This window comes from Papio anubis, chromosome 4 (assembly GCF_008728515.1).
Source record: "Papio anubis isolate 15944 chromosome 4, Panubis1.0, whole genome shotgun sequence".
Lineage (NCBI taxonomy): Eukaryota > Metazoa > Chordata > Mammalia > Primates > Cercopithecidae > Papio > Papio anubis.
Window position 1 is genome coordinate 314195 of NC_044979.1, and position 21398 is coordinate 335592.

At 43.7% G+C, this 21398-nt stretch overlaps 1 protein-coding gene across 7 annotated transcripts in view; it reads left to right on the forward strand.

Moving 5' to 3' along the window:
- WDR60 (WD repeat domain 60) overlaps positions 1–21398 on the forward strand; it is an 80674-nt gene that overhangs the window by 52412 nt on the left and 6864 nt on the right. For 6 of the 7 annotated variants that reach the window (XM_021936496.2, XM_031664966.1, XM_031664964.1 and 3 more), the window contains 7 exons: positions 581–743; positions 3535–3648; positions 3750–3811; positions 4338–4389; positions 7527–7587; positions 11100–11199; positions 11389–11520. In XM_021936496.2, the coding sequence (XP_021792188.2) occupies positions 581–743; positions 3535–3648; positions 3750–3811; positions 4338–4389; positions 7527–7587; positions 11100–11199; positions 11389–11520 (684 nt within the window). Of the gene's footprint in view, positions 1–580; positions 744–3534; positions 3649–3749; positions 3812–4337; positions 4390–7526; positions 7588–11099; positions 11200–11388; positions 11521–12491; positions 12545–21398 lie in introns of all 7 variants that reach the window. The other variant, XM_031664967.1, reaches the window with a different exon arrangement.

Genomic DNA, 21398 nt, shown 5'->3' on the forward strand with positions numbered 1-21398 from the left:
TTAGAGGTTTCTCAGACTGCGTTGAGGTTTCCTAGACTGTGTTGAAGTGTGCTGTCGCTCAGAGTCCTTCCGGAGGCTTCCCATTCACCGCCTAGGAGGCTGGCGCTGAGGCTTGAGGACTGTGCAGTGAGGGGTCGGGGCTGCCTCTCTATGTTTGGGAAAATGTGCATTTGTATTTTCCTAGTTATGTATTCCCTGGCCTCAAAACCATTGATTTCCACAAAAATTGTAGAAAAACTGTTGAAATTGTAACTTTTGTAATACAAGATGTAAATAAAACGATGCAGGATGGAACTGCTACTTTTTTGAGGTTCAGCTGATTGAGTTGAGTGGATGGGCTCCTGGCAGGCTTTGTGTGACCAGATGAGTGTCAGCACCTTGCCTTTGTGATCATAACAAGCCTACGGGGTTGTTTCACCTTTCATTTCTGTGTGGGAGTTCACGTTCTGCTCACCGTGTCCTGCACGTGGCTCCCGTGCAAAGTGAAACATGGTCAGACACCTCACTCAGTAAATGCAGCTTCTGTGAGCATGCTTCTCATATTCTTCAGTCATTGGCTTTCTGTGCATTTGTCTTTTAGGTCACGTGTTGCTGCTTGAGCCCATTCAAAGCATTTTTACTGTTTGCCGGAACAGCGCACGGCTCAGTCGTTGTCTGGGATTTGAGAGAAGACTCAAGGTTGCATCACTCTCTGAAGCTGAGCGATGGTTTCTGGACATTCCGGACGGCCACGTTTTCCACCGGTCAGTGTCATCCACCTGCCAATTGTGTGTCTTCTAAAAAAGCCACACAGATTTGAGGAACAAAGCTTTACATGGATTTGCATTTACTTATTCACATTGTCTCAGAGGATGGGGTCTGACTCATGGGCAAAAGAGGCATTTGACAAATATAAAAAACAAAAATCAATTCTAATCATGATTATGCAGTAGCCAAGAATGACTCGAATTTCCTTTCTTATTAAATTTATGGATTCCAAAAAATCCTCAATGATATTACCTTTAGTTTTAAAGTAGCTTGAGGCATCTTGGCACGTGTGTCCTCCAGGACAAAAGTAACTCACACTCACGCGAGCAAAGCCAGTCACCCTGAGTGCTGCCTGGAACCAGCACAGTTGGGCCTCCCTGAGCCTCGGCTTGACTCGGGTGGACGTTCATACCACGCCGTGCCCAGACACCACAGCAGGCACCCGGCGTAAGTGTTTCCTATGTTCTGGGACTCGCCCCGGTGCGTAGCGTACATCGTCTCATTTAATTCCCCTGATAGCCCTGAGTCCCACGGGAAGATGCAGCATTCGTCTGGGGTCACGCTGACCACATGGCGGGGCCTGCCCTCGGACCCCATGCCACGCCTGGCACACCTCTTCCCGTAGGGGCTGGGGTGCTGTGGACTGAAGGTGCAGGCCGAGCTCATCACTCACCCCTCTGTGTGGCTTTCTTATCGTAGATATGTTGCGTGTCTGTCTGTGTTTGACATGTGTATCTGTACATTGTACATAAGAGCGGCACTTTTTAAATTCCCCAACCATGAATTGTGCCCCTCTGTGTGGGGCAATATTACACTGTTAAGACTGTTTGAATTTACAGGTAACTTATGGGTTGCGATGCTATTTTAAAAGATATCTTTTTTTTTTTTTTTTTGTTTTTTGGGACGGAGTCTCGCTCTGTCGCCCAGGCTGGAGTACAGTGGCCGGATCTCAGCTCACTGCAAGCTCCGCCTCCCGGGTTTATGCCATTCTCCTGCCTCAGCCTCCCGAGTAGCTGGGACTACAGGCGCCGCCACCTCGCCCGGCTAGTTTTTTGTATTTTTTAGTAGAGACGGGGTTTCACCGTGTTAGCCAGGATGGTCTCGATCTCCTGACCTCGTGATCCGCCCGTCTCGGCCTCCCAAAGTGCTGGGATTACAGGCTTGAGCCACCGCGCCCGGCCAAAAGATATCTTTTAAATAAATAATCTTCGCCTTTTCTAACTGCTGCTGCTATTACTAAAAAGTTTTTGAATGCAGCACCATTTTCAAAACCAGTAAACCTCTAGACTATACATACAAATAAATTATTCCATTAAAATGCATCCTTCTTTTTTTTTGAGATGGGTCTGGCTCTGTAGCCCAGGCTGGAATACAGTGGTGCGATCTTAGCTCACTGCAATTTCTGCCTCCTGGGATCAAGCGATTCTCCTGCCTCAGCCTCCTGAGTATCTGGAATTACAGGTGCCCACCACCAATGCCTGGCTCATTTCTTTATTTTTAGTAGTGACGGGGTTTCTCCATGTTGGTCAGGCTGGTCTTGAACTCCTGACTTCAGGTGATCTGCCTGCCTCGGCCTCCCAAAGTGCTGGGATTACAGGCATAAACCACCACGCCTGGCCTTGTCTTTGAAATATTATCAATAAAACCTACAAAGTTTTAAATAAACTCTCAGTAGTGAGGAGCTGTGGAACTTCTGATTCAGACCATGAGTCAGAGGAACCAAATTCTCGCCCGAGAGACCAGCCCTTTCCTCAGTCAAGCCATCAGCGCTTCATCTGGGTCCTTTCCCTTAAACACCCTGTAATTTCTTCTTAATTTCTGAGATGATTTTGTCTTTTTCTTCAGTTTTTTTCCCGAGTTCAATCCCAATTCTCATTTCATTTCTTGCTTTCTTGGGTCCAATTCTGTTCTTGATTTCTGATTCCCGGTGTTTTTTTCTTGTTTGTTGTTTTGATATGTTTCTAGATGCCCTTTGAGGAGATGTGATTCCATTTGAAACATTGAGTTTTGTGTCTTTTGCCTTGTGCTTGTTTTTAGGAGGGAGAATTTTCATCAGCTGAAATGCTTTGATTACATTTTTTTCTGTTTTCTTCTTATAGTAGCTTTCTATGGAGTTTGGCTTTTTTCTGCTCATAGGCATTCCATAGATGGATATTTTAAGTCAGTGAGCTTTGCTTTGTTGATTCGTGACAGGTATCTTTTTAGTGGGCATTGTGCCTTAAGGTGGTAGGTGGGGTGGGTTTGCCGTTCCTTTGGTTTTGCAAACGCCTGGATTTCCCTCTTCTGGCAGTTGTCGGGTGTGTGTGGAGGTCACCTCCCTTTCCTGGTCACATTCCCCTTCCCATCAGCCATGCTGCTCCGACCTCCTCTGCCTCCCAGCTCCTTCCCCTCAGTTGCTTGAGTGACCCCCAGGATCTGGCCTCGCAGAGACTTTCTCTGTCTGAGTTTTCTTTCGGGCTGTGTGGCATGCTGTCTTTGGGTGGTGGGCTTTAGCTTTCTTCCTGCCCTCCAGACCCGTAGACCCACAGGGCCAGCGAGCTCTGTGGGAACTGACGCTTTCTTACTGGAGAGCGGGGGCTGGGGCCCCTGTGTCCTAGGAATGTGAAAGTTGTGGTCCTGTGTCAGTCGTATGTGGTCCATGTTGGTCCTGGGGTGTTTTGGGAAGATGTGTGGAGAGAGTCAGATTTGTGAGACCCAGAAGCACCTCATGTTTGTCCATGTGTGATGCCAGCTACATTTCTGCAACTTATTACTTACACGTGGGTGCTGTGGGATTTTGAATTCCAGATGGAATCCTTACCTCAGTAAACCACCAAAGCCCTCTGCAAGCAGTAGAACCTATCTCAACGTCCGTCCACAAAAAGCAGAGCTTTGTGCTTTCGCCCTTTTCGACTCAGGAAGGTACGTGATTCTTCACTTTCTTAAAATTCTTAATCACTAGTTGTGAAATATGGTTTCCTTATGTAAAGCCATTTCTTTCTTTTTGTTTCTGTTTTCATCAGAAATGTCAGGTTTGTCCTTCCACATCGCTTCCTTGGATGAGAGTGGGGTTCTCAATGTGTGGGTGAGTAGTGGTGCGGGCCAGGCACATGCGGGGCCTTAGTGAGGTGGTCTGGGTGGAGGTGGCACCTGAATGGCGCAGGGGGCAAGGCCCAATTAGCTATAGTGGGAAATGGAGAGCAAGACGGCTTACCGGTCCTGAGCAGAAGGGATGCAGAAGGTCACACATGGCAAGTTTGGGGCCCTTTCATGACAGCGAAATAGGAATTGCACACAGGGCTTTGGGAACGTGGAATGAAAGTGGGAAGGGAACAAAATGTTAGGGCCAAGGTCACGCTGGATTGGCTTGTCCTGGAGGATGCGCCAAGACTGTTGATTAAGTCACCAAGTGAAGAGAACACGAGGAGATCAAAGCAAAGGAGTCAGCTTGTAGAGCATTAGTTCTGAAGCTAAAGATCAGTGTCTTTTTCTGGAGCAGTTATGTTGTAGTGCCTAATATAGCACTCCATCTTAATTAGAGCTATGCTTTGCTTAGGTTGTGTCAGAATTATAAAACGTATCAATATTCATTTTCAATGTTCTATTTTTAGGTGGTTGTTGAATTACCAAAGGCAGACATCGCAGGTTCAGTAAGTGATTTAGGTAACTATTAAGTAAAAAAATGAATTTTAGTGTTTTCTAAAATGAATAGAGATTAAAGGCACTGATAAGTATGGCCAGGCGCAGTGGCTCACGCCTGCTGGGAGAGGCTGAGGCAGGAAGATCGCTTGAGCCCAGGAGTTTGAGACCAGCCTGGGCCACATAGCAAGACTCCGTCTGTACCAAAAAATTCAAAAATTGGCTGGGCGTGGTGGTGCACACCTGTGGTCCCAGCTGCTTGGTAGGCTAAAGCGGGAGGATTGCTTGAGCCTAGGAGTTTGAGGCTGCAGTGAGCCATGATCTTGCCACTGCACTCCAGCCTGCGTGATGGAATGAGACCTTGTTTCTCTGTTTAAAAAAAAAAAAATACCAATAACTGCTTTGAAAAATATAAATTACTACCTGAAAAATGAAAATTAAAGTTGTATGTCATATAACCCTATCAACTGTTGAACAGGTGTCTCAATTAACTAGAATAATCAAATTTTTTTTTTTTTTTTTTTTGAGACAGAGTCTTGCTCTGTCGCCCAGGCTGGTACAGTGGTGTGGTCTGGGCTCACTGCAATCTCTGCCTCCTGGGTTCAAGCAGTTCTCCTGCCTCAACCTCCCAAGTAGCTGGGACTACAGGTGTGCACCACCAGGCCCGGCTAATTTTTGTATTTTTAGTAGAGACAGGGTTTCACCATGTTGGTCAGGCTGGTCTCAAACTCCTGACTTCAGGTGATGCCCCTGCCTTGGCCTCCCAAAGTGCTGGGATTACAGGCGTGAGCCACCACATCCAGCCTCTGAGTGAATGTTTTGATTTTAGTAGGATTTAATGAGTTCTGTTTACAACTGAGTACCATTCAGTTCTGTCAGACAAGTCAAGGACAGCCGTGTTCTGCAGCTGTTTCCTGCATATCTCAGGTGTCCGAGTCGCGCATTCACTTTGGGGCTTCTTCCTTTCAGCTTTGGACTCACAACCCCAGGGCGTATCAGGAACACTGGATGCTGCCCCTGAGGGCCGCTAGACTGGATCCCAGGATGGCAAAGGTCCCCGGGTCTGGGCAGAGCAGAAGCGACTTGAAGCAAAGCTAACAGCGCCTCTCACAGTTGGCTGCTCTTGATGCTATGGAGTACGATTTTCAGTTCCAGAAAGGGCTCAGAAGTGGCAGAGTAATTCAGTCCTGTTGTGTTCTGTGGTTGAGATTAGCCCATGTTTTGATCTCAACTTCCTTCTCACCTCATTGGCTTCCCACCACCCAGTTTGTAATGATGAGCCCCCCTTCCACCTTGCTTGTATCAGGGGTGTTTTCCCGTGTAGATCTGGCAAAAAATAATATGAATGAGACCGGCTTTGTTCCTAACCTCTTGAGATTCGGGAAGAGGGCGCTTTGGCCCTTGGAGCAAATGCTGTGTGCTCTGTATTCACACGTCTGTGGTGGCCCTTACGAATTGACTCTTGATTCTGACTTCAGTAAAAATAAGACAGTCGTGGCGTTCATTTCACTAGTAGATGCTTTAGAGGTGGAATCACCATGTTTCTCAATGTGTTCTTTGGCTATGGAGACAAAATCATTTTGCATAAAAAGTATTTGCATACAAATGTTTTGTAGTACATGATAGTCATATAAAGAATATCCTGGGGGGTGAGTATTTCATTTAAAAATATTGCTGTATAGAAACACCCTTTCGTCACTGAACCACTTACCAAAATTGCTACCATGTTCCAGCCTTGCCTTTAGGAAGGGAGGACATTCAGACCAGCCCGTTGTTCACGGTGGCTGCCAGCTCTTTGTGTAGGTGTTGGATGAGTGGCTGTTGGAGAGCTCAAGTCTCAGAAAGAGGCAGCCAGCATCTTTTTATGAAGCGTTCTCTGCATAAGTGAGGTCCAGTCGTAGGTGCTAGGAGACCTGGGCAAAGACCCCAGTCTGGGAGAGGGCGACTGGTGGTGGACTTCCTGGAGCGGAGGCCCAACAATAGGGCCCGGCCAGAAAGGCTGCCCATGGGTGGTGGCGTGTAGGGGCCAGTGGGAGGGCCTGGCCAGAAAGGCTGCCCGTGGGTGGTGGTGTGTAGGGGCCCAGCTGGAAAGGGCCTGGCCAGAAAGGCTGCCCGTGGGCAATGGTGTGTAAGGGCCCAGCTGGAAAGGGCCTGGCCAGAAAGGCTGCCCGTGGGTGGTGGCATGTAGGGGCCAGTGAGAGGGCCCGGCCAGAAAAGCTGCCCATGGCCGGTGGTATGGGAGCCGAGATGCCAGGTGGGGGGTGTGCTGGGAAGCTTCACATTTGTGAATGGCAGCGTTGACCCTTCTTCACTGTGGTTGTGACTGGCAGGAGATACGCAGCAGCTACAGGGACCCGGCCCAGCTGCAGATTGGGTTTATTTCTATCTGCTTTTGATTCACCTGCCCCCAGAGTTCTAGGCAATGCCTTACCCAGAATTTGGGTTTTAACATCCATAGATTTCTAGTTTTTCTCCTTGAGGTAGTTTTAGAGGGAAAGTGATATTGGGAGCAGACATAGGAGGCAAAACCAGTGGATGGCCAAGGAGCCAGAGCTGTAGCCATGAATGCTTTCAGGGAAGGAAAAGAAAAGCAGTCAGGCCTCAGAGCCGTGGCTCTGTGTTGTTTGAGAAGGAAGCTGGAGAAGCTGCAGGAACAAAGAGTGAGGCCAGAAGCACTTGGCTGAGGAGCCTCTGCCTCCTGTACGTTCTGCCCGGAGACCAGCAGATTTCTGAGTCTCTGGGATGGTGGAAGGAGAGGTCCTGCAGCTTTCCTGTAGGCGTTGGAGCCTCGGTAGACATTCACAGGGCAACGTTTGCTGCTGTGATCTAAGGCTTGTTTAGTGTATGTACATTCATACACATGTACGGATTGCTTACCGCCCTTATTTTATCAGATCTAAAGATATAAAGGCTCTCAGATCATGGTTCTACAATCTTTCTTCCCATAAGACTTTGAACTGCGAATTCTGGATTCTTCTCCTAAGGGAGTATACATGAACCTCACCCAGAGGACAGAAGGGATGCTGTGTATTGATTTGCATTTGATGTTATTTCGTAACACAGATATTTAAGCAATGAAAAATGATTCCAGGCAACTATAACTAGATTTTGATTTAGCTTCTATTGAAAGGTGCATTGATTTTGGTTCATCTTTTTTTTAGGCCTGATGCCTGGAGGGAGGGTCAAGCTGGTACATAGTGCTCTGATCCAGTTGGGTGACAGGTAAGATGTGAGGGAAAACACTTCACTATTTCACAAAGACCTAGAAGGAAAATAACACTGGGGAATTGCATATATGGTAAATGGCGAGCTTTTGCGATGAAGACGTCCATTTTCTCACATTGTTTTTTTTACTGTTTTATTAGTCTATTATTTTTATTTTTCTATTTTTTTGAGATGGAGTTTTGCTCTTGTTGCCCTGGCTGGAGTGCAGTGGTGCAATCTCGGCTTACTGCAACCTCTGCCTCCCTGGTTCAAGCGATTCTCCTGCCTCAGCCTCCTGAGTAGCTGGGATTACAGGTGCCTGCCACCATGCCTGGCTAATTTTTGTATTTTTAGTAGAGACGGGGTTTCATCATACTGATCAGGCTGGTCTCAAACTCCTGACCTCAGGTGATCGACGCGCCTCGGCCTCCCAAAGTGCTGGAATTACAGGTGTGAGCCACCATACCTGGCCTTGTTAGTCTATTATTAATGAGTGAATGTAATAGATGCAGCTTCCAGGTGTAGAGCTAACATTTTGTCTTTAAGTAGAGGTTATTTTCTGTCTTTTAAATTGGTCCTATTTAACTATTCTTCAGTTTTCATGCCGCCCCAAACTTAAAAGTTTCAGGAACCGGAAACATTGATAAAAAGTTTTATTCAGAGATTTAGATTTCTGCTTTTACTCACATAACTTAATATGACATAAAAATTCTTCACAAATGTAAAAATATTGTTTGTGGTATTTATATGTTTTATGTTAATTTATTTCTTAAAGTATCTCTTCTTATCGTTTACTGCACTCAGGGGTCAACTATCAACATGTGAATTACCCTTGAAAAATTTTTGGGCCTGGTTCTTCCTAATCAGAAAACCTGTGGGTTGTGTTAATGAATTCATGCATGCTTGGAGACTTTAAATCAACTACAGTTGTAATTAGTAATTACAACTAATTATGAAAGAGAGTTATATTTTAAAAAGTCATTTACTGTATTGCAGAGCCAAACGTACATGGTTCCTGAGCGAGCCCCTGACCCCTGCAGCCTCTGCAGTTCCCCTGTTGAGTTTCTTTACGACTTTTTATCTCTGCTAGGGTCCTTACCGCTTTATACTGTGCGTTGTATTTATCTTTAATTATCAGCTTCTCCTGTACTTAACTGCACACACACTCTTTGAAGGAAAGTGTGTAATGTGTCCGACGTTTGGGTTTTTTCATACCCAAAAACTCTTAGCAGTGTCTTCCTGAGATCCACGCATAATAAATGTTCCCTCAGACTCTGCTCAACCAACCATATTGAGCTTATTCTATGTGCCAGGCTTTGTAGCACTAGTGGGGAGCATCTTCCCTCAAGGTGCTCCGAGAAGGAGGCAGACGAGTAAACGTTATGTGATTGCAGCGGGGGCTCCCTGCTTTCCCAGGAAGAAGGCTCAGCAGTGGAGTTCAGAGTGAGGATACTTCTCAGGGAGTTCCTTGGGCTCACTGCCTGGGAAAGGGTGGGGAGGAGGCAGAATGGGGCTGAGAGGAGGAGCTGAGCTGTGAGGCAGGCCCCACAGCCGACTCCCCAGGACCCGGGAGTTCTGAGCTGGAATGGCCTCCCAGAATCATGTGGCTGGGCCTTTATACCCCATATCCCGTCCGTCACTGAGCATGAGTGTGCCCAGGAGGTCATTGCCTGCGGGGAAGCAGGTCCCGTGGCTCTGCCTGCACCACCCCTGCAACTGGGCCCCATCCACCAGGGTCATCGTGCAGAGGGCGAAGTGTGGTGTCAGGATGTGCACAGGGCTTGTGGGAGCTCAAAGGATGGAGGCAGCTTGGGGGATGGAGTGCAATGGGGACATCTTAAGGAGGCAAAGACTGAGATGGAGTTAGATGGTCAGAGGGAGCAGCAGCTGGGGGTGCCCAGAGGCACATTCGGAGCTGTCAGTGGGTCTGATGTTGAGGGAGACAGGTGAGGCAGGCCCTAACGAGTCTGTCTGCTGTGCTAAAGGGTGTGGACGTTAGTGTAAAGGTGGTCACGAGCCATTGCAGGATGTTGAGCCGAGGAGTAGTGCATCTTGTCTGTGATGTAGATGGGTCAGTGTGGTAGCAGTGTAAGTTGGGAACAGAGGAAGGGAGGCTGGAGTCAGGGAGAGCCGTTAGGTGGCTTCTGGAGTGACTGACGTGAACTACCAGGATCTGAACAAAGGCAGCATCACAGGTATAGAGGCTAAAGGGGTAGAACTTTAAAAACCCAGCAGCTCATCGATTATAGGAGTGGTGGGAGGGAGGAGCCTAGGTTGGCCTCTGGCTCCACCAGCATGTCTGGTTGGTGACTGGGCACCATTTGCTACGTGAGAATAAGAGTGGGGAGGGATGGGAGCAGCCCAGTGTGGTCCAGTGAGGACAGGCTGAGCTTGTGGTGCCCGTGGAGATGCCCAGGAACCAGGGGCCTCCATAGCAGAAACCCCAGATGGAGGTAAGGATTTGAGAGTCATCAACTAAGGGGTGACATTTGCAGTCCTCAATGTGGACAGAAAGAGAACATTGGAAAGGAGGCTGATAGCACAGCCACATGCTGACTTCGATGATGTGGGTGTGGCAGATGGAGCAATTGTGGGCATCTCTCTGTTACAAATACATAGGCCATATAAAGGAAAAAATAAAACTAAGTATAGTTTTTAAAAGGAAAGGAAAATCTCTAAATGCCATAAACAGGAGAGAGCTTAAAGTTAGTGTCATAAGCTTTTGAGCTGCTGTGTGATTGCTTGGAGGCTGGATGTGAAGCCCAGGCTATCTCAGACCTTCTGAGCTGTCTCTGGGGCTTGAGCCCATGCAGAAACAGGTGATGCATTGGGTTTGCCTGAGGCAAGGAGGTAGAACTGAGACCCCTGCACAGGACTTTCAAACTCACTGCTCCTGCAGTGATAGGGAAATTCAGAAAGCCTCACCACAGCCAAGAGAAGACAGAGGAGCTTGGAAGGGCTTGAAGTCCTAAGCTGAGTGTATGTATGGCAACCTACAAGCTGAGATGTTAACATCATAGTTCTAGACCAGTGGCCTCAGTGGGTTCATAGTTAAAGTAGACACAAAACCTCCTGGTGGGTAAAGATAGTTTGCAAGTGGGGGCTCACAGGATTCTCATGAGAAGCAGTCTGCTGCAGATGAGTTCACAACTACAAGCATGAAGAAACAGTGTACCTTGGTGCAAAAAGTAGGAGTCACACACTTAAGAACTTGAGACAGTTGTACAATCTAAAAGACATTTCTAGAAATGAAACTGTTATCTCTGAAATTTACAACCAAGTGAATGGTTACATAGCCGATTAGATATAGCTGAAGAAAGAATTAGTGAACAGAAGGATAAATCTGAAAAAACTATCAAGAGTGTAGTAGCAGAAAAAAATGGAAACAAAGAGTGGCTAAACCAGAGGAATGTGACATGGCCTGTTATACATCGAATGATGTATTGTAGTGCAAATCAGTGCTGATACCATCTTATTTTTAAAGTTTGAAAACAATCCATCTGTTCGTCTTTGTTACTTTATTTTTTCAGTCTTTCCCATAAAGATAATGAATTTTGGGGGACTACACAAACACTGAATGTTAAATTTCTGCCTTCAGACCCTAATCACTTCATTGTTGGCACAGACATGGTGAGTAGTATTTTAAATTTAATTCTATTACTCATTTTCCTTCTTTTCCTGAGTTACCTGATAAATATCTTGATTTAGGATTAACTTACTCTTTGCTTTTATAAAGTTTAAATTGTTTGAGGAACAGTAACTGTATCCAATCTCGTATCTAATGCACTTCTTAGTCACTCTTGGGTTTCTTTTTCACAGGGTCTCATAAGCCATGGCACAAGACAAGATTTGAGAGTGGCTCCCAAACTATTCAAACCTCAGCAACGTGGTATAAGGCCAGTAAAAGTTAATGTCATTGATTTTTCACCATTTGGAGAACCAATATTTTTGGTAAGAAAGTTTGTTTTTTCTGTAATCCCAGCACTTTGGGAGGCCGAGGCGGGTGGATCTCGAGGTCAGGAGATCGAGACTATCCTGGCTAACATGCGGAAACCCCCGCCTCTACTAAAAATGCTAAACTAGCTGGGCGTGGGCGGCTTCGTAGTCTCAGCTACTCGGGAGGCTGAGGCGAGAATGGCTGAACCTGGGAGAAAGTGAGTTTGCAGTGAGCCAGATCACCACGCCACTGCATTCCAGCCTGGGAGCACAGCGAAGACCCGCTCAAGTTTGTTTCAAAAGCACCAATTCTTCTTTTTTTCTTTTTTTGAGTCAGGGTCTTGCTCTGTCATCTATGCTGGAGTGCAGTGGTATGATCGTAGCTCACTGCAGCCTTGAACTCCTGGGCTCAAGTGACCCTCCCACCTCAGCCTCCCAAGTAGCTGGGACCACAGGTGCATGCCACTACACCTGGCTAATTAAAAAATACATATTTTTTTGTAGAGACGCCTAGGCTTACCAATTCTTTTTAATGATACTCTGCCTATTTGGGCAGCGTTAACACTTGCAGTTGATCCACTGGAAAATTTTAAAAGTTGATCATTTACTAGACCACTAATTGATCATTTATGGGGTGTCAGTGGTTTAGAAAGGAGAAACATGAAATTAATAACACAGTTTAAAAACAAAACCTATGTAGAAATTAAACTCTCAAGTAATATTTGGTTCAATTACAAGTTAGTTAGAATTTAACAGAAGAATATCAAATACCAAAACCTATGCTACAGCCAAAAGTGTGAAGAAATTCTTACTGTGAGAATTTTTGCCTGTGTTCTTTTACTGTTTAACACAATAGAAATAATTGTTCAGAGTCTTTAACCTGAAAGTCCAGGGATGGCCATCAGGAGGGCAGCAATCCCCGCGCTGCACTCATGCTGCAGGAAATGTGTGTGCGGGTGTGAGCTGCTCACTCTCTTTCCTTCCAGGGCCTGGTGTCTGCCCAGCTCACCCTAGTCACAATTGTCCTGTAGACTCCAAGGTCAGTTTATGGGTTGGTTGGGGTAAGATAGGACAGAAGGCAAAATATTAAACAACTTTATACATGATTAAATGTGATAGTTAAGAGTTATACAATAGTCAAGGCATTAAATTATAGCTCAGATATCTCCTTCTCTCACTAGTATTTACAAATTTCCCTGTACTTCAGATTGAGGGGAAAGGTTGTTACTTATTCACACTATTCTTATAGTACTTAAAACATTATAAATTATGTTTATATGTCAGTCACATAAACTGTAAGGTTGTTGAGGGTGGAGATGGTATTTCATGTATCTTTGTATTTCCAAAGACAGCATTTAGCTGCTGAGTAACATCCCCCTGTGGCTGTTGAGAGCCTAGAATGTGGCCAGGCAAGGCTGGGATGTGCTGGAGGTGTGAAATACACATCAAATTTTGAAGAATTAGTGTGAATAAAAGAATGTAAAATGTCTCATTAGGCCAGGCATGGTGGCTCACGCCTGCAATCCCAGCACTTTGGGAGGCTGAGGCAGGCGGATCACCTGAGGTTGGGAGTTCGAGACCAGCCTGACCAACATGGAGAAGCCCCATCTCTACTAAAAATACAAAGTTATCTGGGCACGGTGGCTCACGCCTGTAATCCCAGCACTTTGGGCGTCCCAGGCAGGTGGATCACCTGAGGTAGGGGTTCAAAACCATCCTGGCCAACATGGCAAAACCCCGTCTCTACTAAAAATACAAAATTAGCCCAGCATGGTGGCACATGCCTATAATCCTAGCTACTCGGGAGGCTGAGGCAGAAGAATCACTTTAACCCAGGAGGCAGAGGTTGTGGTGAGCCGAGCTAGTGCCATTGCACTCCAGCCTGGGCAACAAAAGCGAAACTCCATCTAAAAACAAAAACAAAAAAGTCTCATTAACAATTTTGTTGTTGGCGACTTCCAGTGTAGAGCTCTTGAGCTTTTTATGACTTCTCTTCCCACAAAAAACTAAAACCAAATACATAGCACCAAGATCTTCACCAGTAAGAACTTAGAGCTCAAGTGTGAAGACAACACAGTTCCTGGGGCCACAGAGAGTAGAAAAGCTCCAAGCAAATGGGAGGAGAACTCGGCTTCCATATCCACAATGTCCCTTCCCCCTTATTTGGCCTGGCACCAAGTGTGTGGAAAATCTCCCCTTAACTCATGGTTTCTATCTGGAGAAAGTAAAAGTGAGGTGGACAACCAGTTTCTCTACTTTCTTGGGTGCCCTGTCCCTGCCTTGGCCCATGGAGAGCATCCCGAGTGCCCGAAGGGAGAAATACCCCTGAGGCCACCCAGAAACAAAGCTGGGAGGCGGGACTACTGTCCGCAGCCCTGGAAACTCTGCACCTCAGCCACAGGAGGCACTCAGTCAGACTGGCCACTCACAATACCATGCTCCAGAAGGTTTGTTCCACAGGTCTTCTGAACACGAACCCTGACACTGTCAGGACAAACCATTTGAGGCTTCCCTCATTTGGGACAGGCCTCCCTCAATCACTAAATACTGCTAAGGTGAACCTCATCTTAAGGTGACACCTATAGCTGAAAAGGAGGCAGCAACCTAGCAGTGAAGATTTGCTAAGTAAATATATTCAATAAAAACCAAAACAAGCTGGACAGAGAAAACTGGAATAAATAACTAATCCTGCAGTGCAAAGACACAGACATACACCCACAAGAAACAGCAGCAAACAGAGAACCATGACCTCCCCAAAAGGACAAAGCAAAAATCCAGTGACTGACCTAATGAGGCAGTGGTTTGTGAGCTCTCTAAGAATTCAGAAGAGCAATTTTAAGGAAACTCTTGTGATCTCCAAGACAACACAGAAAAGCAAATCAGAAATTTATCAGAGAAATTTAACAAAGAGATTGAAATAATTTAAAAATCAAACAAATCTTGGAACTGAGAAACATATTTGCTGAACTGAAGAAATTCATTATAGGCTCTCAGCAGCAGAGTAGATTAAGTAGAGGAATGAATTGGTGAGCTCAAAACAGGCTATCTGAAAATACACAATCAAGGCTGGGTGCAGTGACCCATGCCTGTAATCCCAGCATTTGGGAGGCCAAGGAAGGAGGATCTCTTGAGCCAGCCTGAGCAACATAGGGAGACCCTATCTCTGTAAGAAAATTTAAAAATTTGCCAAGAATGGTGGCATGTGGAGGCAAATGGAGGCTGAGGCAGTAGGATCACTTGAGCCTGGAAGGCCAAGGCTGCAGTGAGCCCTCATTGTGCCATTGCCCTCCAGCCTGGGTGACAGAGCGAATGCTGTTTCTAAAAGGAAAAAAGAAAGGAAATATACAGTCAGAGGAGAAAAAAAGAACAAAAAGGAATGAAGACTACCTACAAGACAGAGAAAATAACCACAAAAGACCAAATCTAAGAATTATTGGTATTCAATAGGGAGCTAACAAGGGTTAGAAAATGTATTCCAAGAAATGATAACAAAAAACTTTCCAAAACTTCATCGGGAGGTCAATATCTAGGTATAGGAAGGTCAGCGAACATCAAACAGATTCAACCCAAATAAGATTACCACAAGGTATTTAATAATCAAACAAAAGTCAAGGAGAAAGAGAAGATCCTAAAAGCAGTGAGAGATAAGAAGCAAATAACATATAAAGGAGTTCCAGTTCATCTGGCAACAGACATCTCAGTGGAAACCATACAGGCCAGGAGGGAGGAGAGTGACATTTTCAAAGTGCTAAATGAAAAACACTGCTATCCAAGAATACTGTATCCAGCAAAACTGTCATTCAAATATGAGGGAGGGTTAAAGTCTTTCCCAGATACACAAAAGCTGAGAGAATTCACAATCCTCAGACCCATCTTGCAAGAAATGCTAAAGGGAGGCTGGGCATGGTGGCTCATGCCTGTAATCACAGCACTTTGAAGGTCAAAGTGGGTGGATCACTTGAGGTCAGGAGTTTGAGACCAGCCTGGCCAACTTGATGAAATATGTCTCTATTTAAAATACAAAAATTAGCCAGATGTGATGGCAGGCTCCTGTAATCCCAGCTACTCAGGAAGCTAAGGCAGGAGAATTGTTTGAACATGGGAGGCAGAGGTTGTAGTGAGCTGAGATTGTGCCACTGCACTCCAGTCTGGGCGATAAAGTGAAACTCTGTCTCAAAAAAAAAAAAAAAATGCTAAAGGGAGTTCTTCAACCTGAAAGAAAAAAAAAAAAATACTAACATGCAAAAAAACAAAAAACTTATCAAGGTATAAAACCCATTCATATAATTAAATACATGGACAAACCCAGAATAGTGTAATACTGTATTTGTACAATATGCTCATAGCTCTGGTATGAAGCCCAAAAGACCTATTAAAAAGAATAATAACTATAGCAACTTCTTAAGATATAAATAATTTAAAAACATATAAATCGAGACAGCTGAAAGTCAAAATGTGAAAGGGTTAGAGTTAAAGTGTAGAATTTTTTGCTTGGTGTTTCCTTTGTTTTTATTTCTTTATTTGTATTCTAAGATAAGTTGTTATCTCTTTAAAATAACTTGTTTTAGGGCTGGATGCGCGGGCTTATGCCTATAATCCCAGCACTTTGGGAGACTGAGGTGGGAAGATTGCTTGAGTCTGGGAGTTTGAGACCAGCTTGGGCAACATAATGAGACCTCATCTCTGCAAAAAACCCAAACAAACACACACAAAAAACAATCAGCTGGGTATAATGGTGCCCGTGCCCACCTGTAGTCCCAGCTCGCTACTTGGGAGGCCGACGAGGGAAGGTTGATTGAGCCTGGGAGGTCAAAGCTGCAGTGAGCTGTGATCTTGCCACTGCACTTCAGTCTAGGTCACAGAATGAGATCCCATCTCAATAATTAAGTAAATAAGCACAATACAAAAACCTGTAATAGCTTCATTCAAAACAAAAAGCAACAAATTAGAACATACTAGCAGAAAGAAGGAAGACAGGCAGAAAGGAACAAAGGAAGAGAGGAGTCTTAAGCAGAAATCAAGCAACAAAATGGCCGTAGAATGTTCTCACTTAGCCATGATATCACTGAATGTAAATGGTCTCAATTCTCCAATTAAAAGGCATAGAATGGCTGAATGGATAAAGAAACAAGACCCAACTATATGCTGCCTTCAAGAAACTCACTTCACCTATAAAGACACATACTAAAAGTGAAAGGGTGGAAAAAGATATTCCATACAACTAGAAACCAAAGAAGAGCAAGAGTGGCTGTACTCATATCAAATAAATTAGACTACAAATCAAAGACTGTAAAAAATGATAAAGAGGGGTCTAGATATAATGATAATGGGTCAGTTTACTATATAATGATATAGGGGTCAATTCAGCAAGAGGATATAACAGTTACAAGTATCTATGTACCCAATACCAGAGCTCCCAAATATAGAAAGCAAAGATTAATAGATCTAAAACAGAAATAGACTGTAATGCAATAATAGTAGGGTACTTCAGCACCCCACTCTCAGTAATGGACAGATTACCCAGACAGAAAATCAACAAAGAAACATCAGAGTTAAACTACACACTAGACCAGTGGTCCCCAACCTTTTTGGCACCAGGGACTGGTTTTTGTGGTAGACAATTTTTCCCCGAACCAGGGGTTTGGGGGACGGTTTCAGGATGAAACTATTCCACCTCAGATCATCAGGCATTAGATTCTCATAAGGAGACTGCAGCCTAGATCCCTAACATACACAGTTCACAATAGGATTCATGCTCCTGTGAGAATCTAGTGCTGCCACTGATCTGACAGCAGGTGGAGCTCAGGTGGTAATGCTCACTCGCCTGCTCCTCACCTCTTGCTGTGCGACTTGGTTCGTAACAGGCCGTGGTCTGGTACTGGTCCATGGCCTGGAGGTTGGGGACCCCTGCACTAGACCAAATAGGCCTAACATTTACAGAATATTCCTCTGAACTGCTGCAGAATACGCATTGTTTACACTAGCACATGAGACATCATCCAGAATACGCCATATCTTAGGCCCCAAACAAGTCCATACAAATTCAGAAGAATAGAAATCATATTGAGTATCTTTTATGATTACCATGGAATAAAACTAGAGATCAATAACAGGAGGAACCTTGGAAAATACACAAACACATGGAAATTAAACATCTTCCTGAATGTCCAGTGGGTCAATTAAGAAATTAAGAAGGAAATTTAAAAATGTATTGAAACAAATGAAAATGGGAATGCAACATATCAAAATCTATGGGATATGGCAGAAGCAGTACTAAGAGAGAAGTTTATAGTAATAAATGCCTACATCCAAAAAAGTAGAAAGACTTCAAATAAACAATGTAACAATGCATCTCAAGGAAGGAGAAAAGCAAGAACAAACCAAACTCAAAATTAGTGGAGGGAAATAAATAGTAAAGTTCAGAGCAGAAATAAATTGAGACAAAGAAATTACAGAAAATCAATGAAGTGAAAAGTTGGGTTTTGAAAGATAAGCAAAATCAACAAATTTTAGCTAGAATAACTAAGAAAAAAGAGGAAAAACCCAAATAAAATCAGAAACTGAAAAGGAGTTACAACAACTGAACCCTCAGAAATACAGATAATCATTAGAGACTATTATGAACATCTGTAAGCCAACAAATTCGAAAACCTAGAAGAAATGGATAAATTCTTGGACACATGCAACCTACCAACATTGAACCATGAAGAAATAGAAAACTTCAGTAAATCAATACTGATTAATTAGATTGAAGCTGTAATAAAAAGTCTTCCATCAAGAAAAGCCCAGGACCTGATGGCCTCATTGCTGAATCCTACCAAACAATTAAAGAACTAATACCAATACTTCTCAAACTATCAAAAAAAATTGGAAACATTCTATAAGGCCAGCATTACCCTGATGCCAAAACCAGACAAGGACACAACAGAAAATGAAAACTACAGGCCAATATCCCTGATGAGCATAGATGCAAAAATCCTCAACAAAATACTAGCAAACCAAATGCCACAAGACGTTAAAAAGATCCATTCACCATGATCAAATGGGATTCATCTCAGGGATGCAAGGATGGTCCCAAATATGCAAATGAATAAATATGAGACATCACATTAACAAAATCAAAACCAAAAAGGATATCATCATTTCAGTAGATGCTGAAAAAGCATTTGATAACAGTCAGCATCCCTTTATGATAAAAGCCCTCATCAAAATAGACATAGAAGGAACATACCACAAAATATTAATAATAAAGGCTGTTTAAGACAAACCTATGGCTAACATCTTACTGAGTGGAAAAGAATTGTAAGCCTTTCCTCTAAAGGCTGGAACAAGACAACGGTGCCCACTTTTACCACTCATTCAATTAAGTACTGGAAGTCCTGGCCAGAGCAGTTAGGCAAGAGAAGGAAATAAAAAGCATCCAGACTGGAAGAAGTCAGATTAGCCTTGTTTGCAGACAGCATGACCTTTTCCTAGAAAAACCTACACTCCACCAAAACAAACAAACAAACAAAAAAAACTGTTAGAACTGATACATAAATTCAGTAAAGTTGCAGGATACAAAATCAATATACAAAGATAAGTAGCATGTATATATGCCAACAGCAAACAATCTGAAAAAGAAATCAAGAAAGCAGTCTCCTTTACAGTAGCAACAAAACTGTAAAATACCTAGGAATCAATCTAACCAAAGATGTGAAAGATCTATACAAGGAAAACTGGAACTCTGATGAAAGAAATAGAAGAGGACACAAGAAATGGGAAGACATTGCATGCTCATGGATTGGCAGAATTCATATTATTAAAGTGACAGTGCTGCCCAAAGCAATTTACAGAGTCAATGCAATCCTTATCAAAATACCAATGAAATTCTTCACAAAAATAGAAAAAGAAGCTCTAATATGTGTATGGAATCAATAAAGATCCTGAATAGCCAAAGCAATCCTCAGCAAAAAGAACAAAGCTGGAGGCAAAAGTAGACAGTCGAGATTACATCTTGCTAAAAGGCTTCTGAAGAGCAAAGGAAACAAAAATATTTGCAAATTATTTATCTGACATGGGATTCATAACCAGAATATATAAGAAGCTCAAATAACTCAATAGCAAAAAATAAATAATCCAATTTTAAAATGAGCAAAGGATCTGAACAGACATGTCTCAAAAGAAGACATACACATGGTCAACAGAAATATGAATAAATGCTCCACTAATCACAGGAGTGCAAGTCAAAACCACAACATGACATCACCTCACTGCAGTTAAACTGGCTCATATCAAAAAGACAGGGAGCCCTCATACACTGCTGCTAGGAATGTAAATTAGTACAGCCATTACGAAAACAGTATGGAGGTTCCTCAAAAAACTAAAAATAGAACCATCGTATTATGCGGGAATTCCACTACTGGGTATATCCACAAGATTGAAAAGAAATGCATCAAAGAGATATCTGCACTCTTACATTTAGTGTGGCACTATTCACAATAGCCAAGATATGGTGTCAACCTAAGTGCCCATCAGTGGATGAATGGATAAGGAAAACGTGGTATATACACAATGGAATATTACTCAGGTGTAAAAAAGAATGAAGCCCTGTCATTTGCAGCAGTGCGGATGGAGCTAGAAGCCATTATGTGAAATTAAGTAAGGCACAAAAAGACACATACCACATGTTCTCACTCATATATAGCAGCCGAAACAGTGAATCTCATGAAGACAGACTGTGGCATGGTGGCTACCAGAAGTCAGGAAAGCGGGGAGCTAGTGTGGATGAAAAGAAAACTAAGTATATAAATGTATTTATTACTAACCCAGAACTGTGCACTTAAAATTATAAAGATGGTAAATTACTGATGTATATTTTTATCACAATAAAAAACAATAATTTTGTTGTTGATTGCATTTTGAAGTAACATTTTACCCTTTTTGTTTTTTAAATTTTTAGAGACAGGGTCTTGCTCTGTTGCCCAGGTTGGAAGTGCAGTGACATGATCATAGCTCACTACAGCCTCAATCTCCCAGGCTTAAGCAGTCCTCCCACCCTCCCGCCTTAGCCTTCTGAGTAGCTGGGACTACAAGTGCATGCCACCATGCCCAGCATTTTTTTTGTTTTTTGTTTGTTTGTTTGTTTTTTACTTTTTAATGTGGCTGCTGGATTTTTCTTTCTTTCTTTTTCTTTTTTTTTTTTTTTTTTTTACTTTTGAGACAGGGTCTTCCTCTGTCACCCAAGCAGTGGCACAATCTCAGCTCACTACAACCTCTGCCTCCCGGGTTCAAGTGATTCTCCTGCCTTAGCCTCCTGAGTAGCTGGGATTACAGGTGCACCCCACCATACCTGGCTAATGAGAATTTTAAATTACATATGTGGTTCCTATTTGTGGTTCCCATTATATTTCTATTGGATAGTAATCTATATGGTCCAGACCCTGCCTCTGTGACTAAAGTGTACACATTATCAGTAAATCTTATGTTTTGTGAAGATGCATGAAAAAACGATGTTTCCAAAGGACTCGTGTATCCTGGTGTTCCTGAGTCCAGAGGCGTAGGAGCCTCCAGAGGTGTCTGGGCCGGCCTCTGGAAGGTTCTGCCCTGGCCTGTTTCTATACCCTCCCAAGAGGACCTCCACCCACACACCGGAGGCACTGGGTCGCCTGCATGCATCTCAGCTTTCTGAAAAAAATAGAACCTCTGCTTTCTGAAAGTCTTATCTGCCCATGTGGAACAAATCATTTCATGTGGTTATTGGATAGATTTTTTTTTTTTTTTGAGATGGAGTCTTGCTCTGTTGCCCAGGCTGGAGTGCAGTGGTGCAATCTCGGCTCACTGCAACCTCCGACTCCCTGGTTCAAGCGATTCTCCTGCTTCAGCCTCCCAAGTAGCTGGGATTACAGGTGTGA